The 10,755-nt window shown below is 46.4% G+C and overlaps 1 protein-coding gene across 1 annotated transcript in view; it reads right to left on the reverse strand.

Annotated features, from left to right (window-relative positions):
- Positions 1 to 10,755, reverse strand: part of ACSS1 (acyl-CoA synthetase short chain family member 1) — a 29,379-nt gene that overhangs the window by 18,135 nt on the left and 489 nt on the right. The window contains exons 2-3 of the mRNA XM_031058327.1: positions 1,959 to 2,158; positions 850 to 1,025 (exon numbers count right to left, since the gene is read on the reverse strand). Of these exons, the coding sequence (XP_030914187.1) occupies positions 850 to 1,025; positions 1,959 to 2,076 (294 nt within the window). The 5' untranslated portion in view covers positions 2,077 to 2,158. The remainder of the gene's footprint in view (positions 1 to 849; positions 1,026 to 1,958; positions 2,159 to 10,755) is intronic.

Consider the following 10,755-nt stretch of genomic DNA (forward strand, 5'->3'; position numbering starts at 1 on the left):
TTGTTTCAGATCCCAAAACTGACAATGGCATGAGCTCAGCTCTTGGATCACTAAAGTACCTCAGGCTGTTTGCAGACCAAGGAAAATAATCAGAACATCCTTTGTGGAGTAAGGAGTAAGACAATTTCTGAGTAAAACTTCTCTTCTCTGTTTAACTTACACTAGTACTTCTTCCTATCTCATGTGACCAGCACAGAGACTCTTGAGCAATTATCTTGCCAGCAGATTAGCTTTTTCCAGGCATTATTAGCATGAGTAGTTCCTGTTTACTGCTGCCAGCAAACTGATAAAGCTACTTCTGCATTAGGCTGGAATCCCATGTGTGGCAGCTAAACACATAAAAACAACTGCTGTTTTCTTCCCCAGGAAGCACAGGCTCTAAATATTTCCAAGCCATCACTGTTCTACCACCATGGGACAACCACAACACTGTTCATGGCTGGATGAAGCCTCTCTAGGAACTTCATTATCTCTGCACTGCCTTTCAGCAGGGTCCAGTCTGAGTGCACATGCAATCCATTAACACAGTGTCTGAACACAGCAAAATAACAACAGCCACGATGGTCTCCATGGCCTCTGGGTCTCAGGAAGCACTCCTTAAATCTCACCACTGTTTGCAAGACTTCTGAAATGGAGCAACATAACCCCTGCCCATGCTGAGATAAACCAGACATAGATTGAGCTGCTTGGACTCACAATCCTAGCAGACTGTAAATACAGGCAGTCCATTTGAGGATGAAGATCCAGATGCTGTAAGGAGCAGAACTCAGGTCCCAGAAGCACTTATGGAGAGAAAGATTGTCCTGGCCAGCACTCAGACCTAAAAGGAGTTATCCAACAAGAACATACCTCTTCAAGGGGAATATCTCGGTCGCCCATGTGGACTTTGTTATCTGTCCTCTGAGCCACAAACACATGTTTGATGCTTGGACAGTTCTTCACAGCTTCATCCACAGTTGCCTTCAGCTCTATGGTTCGGCCTCCCCTGACTCCCTGGTTGTATGTGATAACTGCTTTGCATCCAGCTAAAAAGAGAAGGGGTTAGCAGACATGCCAGCCTGTCCTCCAGGCTGTGTGCACACCCAACTTGCAATGCTTTGGGGGTGGTGTATAGGACAACACGTGTGACAAACACTCAGAACTGCTGTCAGTCACAACCAGTCAGTGTCACTGATGAAAGCACTTTAAAACCTGAGACACACAGAGATTTCCCAACATCCAGCCTCAGTGCAGTTTAAACCATCCATCCCTGCCTTGCAAAGCTGGCGTGCAGAACAGCTTCTTCCCAGCTCCCTGGGTGAGGGATAACTAAAACATGCACTTGCTCTCTGCAGATCAACTCCACTGGAAAGAAGAAAAGAACATGACAATTTCTGTAAAGCCCATTCCCTCACACTAGCCACGAAGAAACTGATGTGACTGCTAGGATGTGAGCCACTGGCTATTTCCCTCCTCTGTTGCTATTTTTAGCATCACTTTTTACCTCATCACAATCTACGAGTACTTTGGGGCTGAGAACAGCTCAGTCTGCTGGTAGAAGCGCTCACAGAGCAGGGGCAGGCTGCCAACACTTCCAGCACTGTACATAAATCACAGGATCCCAGTTGAGAATGCAGAATTAGTTCTGTCCAAGAGTATCAAAGAAACACTGCAATTATACTGCAAAACAACAAATCAGGCCCTATCCCTAAGCTCTGGTTCTCCTGCCAGTTTCACTGCTGTCAAGCAATAACCCAGAGTACACTGAATGTTAAGAGTTTATTAAGTATTCTAAGGCCAGAGGACACTGCACGTGTCGCTCAGGACAAGGCTCCTCACTGCACTCTGCAGGGGAGGGTGAACTGCCCTGCCAGGCGAGAATGAACCAAGGAAACTCCTTCTGCCAAGAAAGCACAGGGCTGGGACGTGCCTTGGAGCACTGAGACAGAGTGTTTGTTGCCCAGGCTGCATCTACTCACAGTCCATGATTCTCCCAGCCAAGGACTCGGCGCTGAATCCAGCGAAGACCACGGTGTGAACAGCACCGATCCTGGCACAGGCCAGCATGGCAGCCACTGACAGGGGGGACACAGACATATAGATGGCCACCCTGTCCCCTTTCTGGATCCCGTATTTCTTCAGGGTGTTGGCAAGGCGGCAAGTCAGATCCTGAAGTTCCCTGTGGCACAGAAGGAACGCTGTCATGCGGCTGCACAGCCTGATTGACACGGGGCGAGCAAGGAAAAGAGGAACTGGGGCAGAGTGAGGCTTCGTGGTCACCTCTGCACCTCATCTCAGCAGCACAGGGCATCTTAAAGAAGGGTGGCCTGGGGCAGGCTGGTGGCCAGGCTGCTCCTGCCACTGTGGAGAGGAGAAGAAAGGGCAGAGTGGTGCTTGCTGCAGAAGGACAGGAGAGAGAGCTGCAGGCACTGTGCAGAGCTGCCGGGCTGTAATGTGGCCACAGCAGGCAGCAAGCCAGGTGCTGTCACGCTGCCTCCATGTGAAAAATGCATGCATTTTATGATTGGCTTTTCACAAATATTAAAATGAATATTACATGTGTTGTGTTAGAAAGTAATGCTGTATTAATTCTCTTAAGTACTGTGTTAAATATAGTTTTAGGTTATAAAAATTGTTAAAATAGAAACTATGCTATGTAGGATACTTTTTTTAAAGAAAGGACTCGCAGCGAGATAGCAGCCCTAGGACACCTGAATCTTTCAGAGAAAGAGAATTTATTGCCCTCTTAGCAGAAGAAATGAACTTCTTCCCGCCTCGAAGGCGCTGTTCAGATTTGGAGGAAGAAGTTGAAGATGACCAGACAGAATCCTGTGTTTGAATGGAATTTATGCATCATGTATGAGATGTATGAATATGCAACAGGCTGTTGCTTTTAAGGGTTAATCCTCTGTTAACGTGAGTCCTTTTTCAGGCTCCTGCTGCCCAGAAAAAGATACCCAGACATCCGTAACTCTTTGTCTTTATTGCCTCATATTGCCCTAATTCAATTTGTCCAAATTGTTATTACTTTAATTGTATTACTATTTTTAATAACCATTTTATTACTATTAAGCTTTTAAAATTTTAAAAACAAGTGATTGGCATTTTTCACACTCCAGAAATCAGGGTTCATTTCAGTCACTCCTGATGCCTATTTTACCCAGTCAGAAGCCAGTGGGAACACAAGTGGGATAAACAGAAGATGAAATGGAAGTGTTGTGCAAAGATTTGCCACACTGTTCAAGCTGGGCAACGGCTGGGAGTGCTCCTCAACCAGGAGCTTCTCTTTAAATTGCAAGGGTAAGCAACACGTTTGTATGCACAAAGAAAGACAGGAGAACTCTGGAGGCACTTGTATGAGGGGCAGATTCTACAAGAGTCTCATCAAAGCTGGACCACCTGCAGCCTAACAGCCTTTCAGAACATAGGTACTGCTGCCACTCTTGCACAGAGAAACTCAGGAACACCAAGAACAGGAACAAAGTCTCTTTTCATGGGAATCTGCTATGACATGGTGACAATAGCAAAAACTTTCCCCTGAGGAATGAAAAAGCACTTTGTGGGCAAGGGCTCGCACATTCCCTTATTCTGATGCCTGCACAGGGGATAAGACAATAAAATAAACCTGGGACCAGGATGCTGCCATGGACTGAACAGCTCTGTGTGCCTGCAGTGGGAGGGCTTTGGGAACAAGGGATACTGTGCCAGCTGAGGAGTGGTCTCATGCCAAGGGTACTGACAAGGGGCAGCAGAGCTCTCCTTGTGGTGCCAGTCATCAGCTCAGAGGAGCAGACTGGCAGAGTCTGCCAGGAATTGTCCTTTGGGTTCATGAACTCTCTGAGTAGCAAGGCCCAGAGAAGAGAGACACCTTCTACTCTCCAGCATGTTCATCATCAACCTGCCACCTGTGAACCCTTAGGGGTTCTAAGCCACACCACCAGGGACCCTCATAACTCTTAACAAAGAAATTAATTTGGAGGAGGGTTGCATTCCCTAATAAACTGTAAAGCATGAATCCTTAAGTATCCTCTTCTTCCATAACTGGCAATAGCTGCAAAAAAACCCCAATTTTCACTTGGTGGCTAAGCTGCAAATAAAATGAAAAGTTGTTTCTGGTTCATTAAACATTACTTTGTTCCCTTTTTTAAACCCTTGCAAGTTGGAAATAAAAGCTGAAGTGCTCTGCTTTGGAAATATCTTATCAAAACTATAGGATGAGAATAAGTAATTTTGGAGTGTCCATCCCTTAAACTGTCTTAAACCAAGAGAGAAGACAAGGAAAATGAGACAAATCCAAGGCACGGCACTTCATATTATTTATTCTAAGACTATTCCTGTAGCATCAAGTAAAGAATCCATTTCTGAATTTGGAGAGGTGGCCAGACATGTTCAGTGCATGTTCCCTGGCAGTAGCTGGTAACAGCTGCCCCTGCAGTGACCACAAGCCTGCAGAAAGCAGGGATGGAGTAGCTGCACCCCAGACTGAATTCTCCCCAATCCCTTGTAGTGGCAGATCAGCCTAAACTCAAAAGCACAACATTGAACCCCTCTTCCCAAGCCCCTCATGACCATGGAGGGGCACAGATTTATTATTTTGCTTTTACTGAGCTCATGAACTGAGCAACTCTGTGCAATAATGAATTTCCAGCCAACCATTGGTTTGGTGCCTCGTCCTAAAAGGCCACATTTTCTGGTCTGGAATTTATCTGATGCTGCATTAAAGAAAAATTTCAATGAGGATAAATAACAAAGAGGCAAAACAAAAGGTGCTCAACTACAAAGCACATGAAGTGAAACCAGCCCCAGAGAGACAGCTGTGAGAAAGTAAAATGAAAACTTCTTATCTGCAATGGAAAATACTCAAGTGCTTTCTGAGCTGCAGCCTCTTTCTCCTATACAGAAATGCCAGAGTATCTCTGTCTAAGGTTTGTTTTTTGACCAACTCCATGATTCCTCTTGTTCTTTTTGCTTATTCAGGATTTGGTGACCACAATGGCAGAAGCTCTCATTGTTTTTTATGATTAACCCAAATTCGATATTTGCTTAATGAGCATGTGTAAGTAAGGTGATAGACAACTTGGATCAGTCTTTACCCATGGATCTATTGGCCTCTTCTTTGTGTGCTGAAATGCTGGGATAGAAAGACCTTGGAGGTCCCTCAGAGCTGCAGCACATGGAGAAATGGACACAAAGGTGAAGAAAAGATGAAGAACTCCAACAAGACATCCACAAATCCCTGAGCATCAAGTATGTCTTTTGGCTCCTGTGGCAGCAAGTCAGGCTTGCTCTCCAGCTCAGGAAAGGGGGTTAGCAGGAATACTGTGTCAGGAATCCTTCCCTTGACTCCTTCAAGCACATTTTGTCATCGTACAGGCAGGCAGCGTGTTACACACTGTCAGTCCTCAACCCAGACACATCCTGGGGGGGAATGAGCACTGTGCAGAGTCACTGCACCTAAACAAACTGAGCAGGAGGTGACCACAGCCATCATCACCCTCCCCATCTGCTCCTACTGCCGAGCTCGGCATTGTAGTTCCTCCATCACACAAGGCTGGAAGAGCCAAGAGTAAGTGAAACCCTCAAACCCAGCCAGGGCCCCACCCCTGCTACAGAGGCAGTGGCATGGAATGCTGGCCAGAAGGTGTGATGGTAGCATGGCACATCCACCAGCTGCATGCATTCCCTGGCAGAATTCCCAGTGCAGCCACTCAGAGCAGGGCACTGCACCCAGCAGAGGGAGGCAGGAATAACCACCAGAGAGGAACAAAGCCATGGGGCACACAGAAGGTCCTGGAGCCTCTGTGCAAGCAGAGCAGACAGCAGGAGGATCTCAGCAGAGCCACAGCAGGAGAAGGAAATGTGCTGCAAGCCAAGGGAAGTGCTCAGCCCCTCCTGACAGAGGCAAGAAACGGAGAAACCGCAGAGTCAGTTCATGGCAACAACAATCTGAGGATCCTCCGCAAAAGCAAACTATAAGAGCTGAGAGCAAATAAGAGAACAAATTGGACAGGAAAACACTGCTCCTGTGGGTAAAATGTCAGAGCAGAGAGGAGAAAGGGAGAAGCAGCAACCAGAAGGGGAGACCATTTGCTAAGGAAAAAGAGCAAGAGACCCAGTCTGTGCATTTAGAACAAAGCAAGCCAGGAAGGTGGCAGAGGCATTAATGAACACAAAGGACCAGAAAGAGACATGTGGACCTGCTGCTGGACAAATGTGGGTATCAGTGGTGACCAACAGTGCCTATTTCTTTCTGTATGATTTAGGATTAAGGGATGTTAAGGATGGTAAGGGCTAAAACTAATAATTAACTCTTGTGTCTCTCTCTATAAGGTGTGCTTCCATTTTGTCCATAGATAAGGTTTGAGCCTGTTGTCTTCCAGACCCATCACTCACTATGCAGGCATCTCCTCAGCTACCACAGCATCACTCCTGAGCACAAGACCTACAAGGCTGGCCCTCCAACAGAGCCAGCATATCATTGCTCAGGCCAGTCCTTCTGTTTAATCTAACAGACAGCACTCCTCTCTCTGTCCTTACATCTCTGTTCAGGAACTGACAGACCATATTTTCTCTCAGATCCCTCCCCAGATACAGCTTCCAGAGCCCACTGCTCAGTGCAGTGTCTGGAGCAACTTCTGTAAAACCCATCAGCACCACGTGGCCCTTCTCTGACGCATTTCGGGAATGCTTTGCACAAACAGCCTTCCAGTAAGAAGTCTGATGTTACCTTTTGCCACAGCAAGACAGCATACAGCTTTCTAAACAAAGGAAGCCAGTTCCTTTTACATAAAAACAAAAATTGCAGCAAGACCTTTTTTGGGAAGCAGCCTTTTGCAAAATGATTCTAGACTGATTGTTAATACAGTCAGTGCCATATACAGGCTTTGACAGTACCTGGTTTAGAGCCCTAGCCCAAGCCATGTTCTCTGCTGTCTTGGCACAAAAGCTGGGTTGACTATTTCTTGCAGCAATCAGTTTATTTCCTGGAACCATAGTTTGGATTAGGCTGAAACAGCTTGAAAATTCAGGCCAAGTGTCCAAACTGGGCATCAGAGCACAATTGCCCAGCCTTCCTGCAGATATCCTGAACCCAAGGCAGAGGAAACCCCTTGTAACCTTTTTCAGGTGAGAAAGTGAAAAATCCATGAGCTGTCTTGGATGGGGAAAGCTGCAGGCCTGGGCAAGATTTACTTGCACCCTCAACTTAAAAAGGCAGTTCTGGAAAAGAGTTTTGCTGCCAATGGCAAGTACCACCATGGCTTCCAGCTACAGTCTTCACTGTGATCTCTAATACAATTTCATCTATTTTAGCTCAGGCTTAGGAATCCATTGAGTTTTTAAAGGCATAGCTGTCATGTTGCTCATGAAGATGTCCAACCATTTCTCTCCCACCTACCTAGGACCCTGATTTCTGGTCCTTTAGCTTTCCTCTCTCCCTACTTTGTATTTTGCATTTTGAAGTTTCCCTCTGGCAGCAACGTTTTCTGCACCAAAATGATCACCCTTCTTTTGAGAAAGTGGACAAGTAAATCTTGCCCAGGCTTGTAGTTTTCTCCATCCAAGACAGCTCATGGATTTTTCACTTTCTCACCTGAAAAAGGTTACAAGGGGTTTCCTCTGCCTTGGGTTCAGGATATCTGCAGGAAGGCTGGGCAATTGTGCTCTGATGCCCAGTTTGGACACTTGGCCTGAATTTTCAAGCTGTTTCAGCCTAATCCAAACTATGGTTCCAGGAAATAAACTGATTGCTGCAACCCTTTTGAAAAACAGGTTAGCTAATGCATTCTGCTGCCACTTCCCACAGCTCCCATTGACAACAGCCATGGGATTCTGCAGATCCACTGGGTCACAGGTGGATAAACTGTAGAGACCATGGTAAACCAGGGAGCACCAGAGAGAATAAATAGCTCCATGTCAGACAGGGGGAGGGCTGGCATAACTTCAGCTGCTGTCTTCAACACCTCCTGTTGTTGAACTTACAGAGGCTGCAACCCAACAGCTCTGGCCACCAACTCCACCTGCTTCTGAAAGGCACAGAACCTTTAAAAACCCAGGCTCAGCAATGCACTGGGGAATTCCACTGCAAGGTTTCTAAGGCCCTGAGCCCTGACAACATCCACAGAGCAGGACAAAACACTCCTGGTCTGGTTGGACTCTTCTGACAATAAATTCAGCTGTCAGCTCACAGCACCAAATGCTGCTAAGCCACTGCCCCACCAATGAGCTTTTGGTGGCTCAGCCTCTGGAGAGCCAGAGAGCCTCTTCAAAACTGATTTGCATGACCTGTCCCCACTTTTCTGACTGCAGCCACCAAAGCCCAAGAGGGTTGTACTCCCTGCTGTTACAAAGCAGTAAAAAAACAAGTCTCTTGCCTACTCATTCCAAACCAGAGATGATTTTGAATCTCAGCTAAATGATTTTGAAACTCAGCTAAATTTCTACTTGATAGCAATGAAACCCACAGGGAAGAAAAAGCAAAAATGGCCAGTGAACTTTTTGTTTTTTTCCTGAAAGGCTGAGTTGCATCAGCTAGAGAGACAAGACAAAACTCAGCAGTGTAAAAGATCATCACAACTGGGCTTGTAAGGGCAGCCATCATCTCCTGGTGCAAAAGGGAAATGTTTCACCAGTGGCTTTGGGCATCTTTGCCCACCAGCAGATGTTTGGATTCCTTCCCTAGCACACAGCTCTTGAACTCTGCTGCACAAATACAACTCACCTTGCTGACAAGTGTGCACAGGGATGTGAGCTGACTGACAGCACAGCCCACCAGCCCTTTGCCCACAGTGGAGGCAAATTGAGGCTTTTATTTCTGCCAAGGATGAGCTAGCTGGGACGGCACTTTCAGTGCAGCTGTGTTTTCTGCCAGTGCATGGAGGACATCCCACTGATGAAGGTTTTTCCCTTCCTCAGGGAGGAGAAAGCCTGTTCCAGCCCTTTTCCTGCACATACACCTTCTTCCTTTGCAGGCTGTGATGGGAACAAGGCCAGCACTCAGCTGTTTTCTTGTCCCTGACAACTCCCCAGAGGAGAAGGCAGAGGACCAGGCCAGCAGCTGCATCTTTCCTTGTGTTGCCCAGGGCTTATCTCTGAGGAGAAGCAGCTCACAGCAGCAAGCTTTGCAAAGCAGATAATGCAGAAAACTGGTGCCTTGCAGTATGTTGCACATAAGCCGTGGACAGCTCTCTCCCAGCTGAATCCACGACCTTACTCAAAGCTGGTCCATAAGGCAGTGCCCAAATTAAAGTCTTTGTTTTCCTAGAGTGCAAAGCCCTTACCCTGAGGCTGCTGTGCCATTAACAGGGCATCTAGATCCTAAGGAAAGGGGCATCTCTCTTCTGCCAAGACATGTCCAGCATCCCTCTCATTCCCCCTTTACACTGAGGCTGATGTGCTGCAGAAGGCTCACCAAGGACCACCAGCATCCCAGCTCCTGGGCCACCTCCTTCCCTCACAGGCTTTCCCTCACAAAATTTCCAGCTCAAATAAGACTCTACTGCAAAAGGTTTTCAACTAAGCTCTGTCTCAAAGGGAAGTCAATGCCAACACACTGCGGGAAAAGCTTCCTGACGCATTTAAAACCTGTAAAAATGCAGCCCAAGGACCACAGAAAAGGCAAAATACTCATAGGGTATTGCTGTTTTTAACAAAGCTATTCCTGCCTTAATGAGATAAGCAGAGAACTGAGTGACCTGTTTTACCAGGTGGTAGGACCAAAGTCTGTTGAGAAACTCAAATGCAGTCACACCTGACCCAGAGTATCAGGCAGAAACAGAAAAATGGCTCTCAAATACAGGCAGAAGTCTGAAAATAGAGATTGCCAACACATCTTTCTCCTTCCTGGTACCAGTTACTGTATCTCTGTAAGGCTGCACAAAGAAGGGTTCAGTTTTCAGATATGGGTTACTTGTCTTCGTGTCACAGCAATCACAATTCCACAGGCTGAAAATATACTTTCTTCCAAATGCCCATCTTGGGCATGGCCAGGGGAAAAAAAACCAGAAAAGCTGTCCCTTATCTCCAGAGATTGCAGATAAGATGTTCGAGTGTCTGCAGCAGCTCAGTACATTTCAAGTGTCAGCCCGAAGGGAAGGTTAGAGTCGCCTTGAATGAGGCTGTGCTGTCTGTTGGGCTGCTTCTCTTATCAGGTTGATCTGAGCACAATTGTCACCTCTTTCCTACCCCTAGTGTTCATGCCTGAGGCATAAAGAGAGAGGCAAAAGTGCACAAACCTGGGAAAACAACATGCCATACATAAACTTAAGGAGAAATCTTAGGTTCCATCTTCATGTTTACCACCAGAATGGCAAAATGCAAAAGCACTTAGCCAAGCTACCCGGCTCATTATAACATATTTATATCATAACAGGCCTAAACACCCTGCCAAACAACAATACCAAGATTAAAACCAATGCACTCCTCTCACAGATTTAGATCAGACAGTGTTTATTTCTGTTGCATGGAGCACTAACCTCTCAAAGTTATTTTTACACCCACTCCTCCCTGCTGACCACTTTCCTCACTCGAATGAATAATGTTTCCAGGAGCTTTCATAAATTTTGGAGATGAATCAGACCACTAGAACCTATTCAGACCCAAGGAGCTCTAGGAATCCCAACAAGTTCCAGAAAACATTCTGTAAAGGTCTGATGCTAGGGACATTCTTCATCTCCTCTGCTTTCTGATCTAACAGAACAAACATCTGGCTCCCTGAGATTCAAAAACATGCACTGAGGAACGTACCAGCCTGGGCAACATTTAAATCTCACTTGAAGC

The sequence above is a fragment of the Geospiza fortis genome, unplaced genomic scaffold (assembly GCF_000277835.1).
Source record: "Geospiza fortis unplaced genomic scaffold, GeoFor_1.0 scaffold275, whole genome shotgun sequence".
Classification (NCBI taxonomy): domain Eukaryota; kingdom Metazoa; phylum Chordata; class Aves; order Passeriformes; family Thraupidae; genus Geospiza; species Geospiza fortis.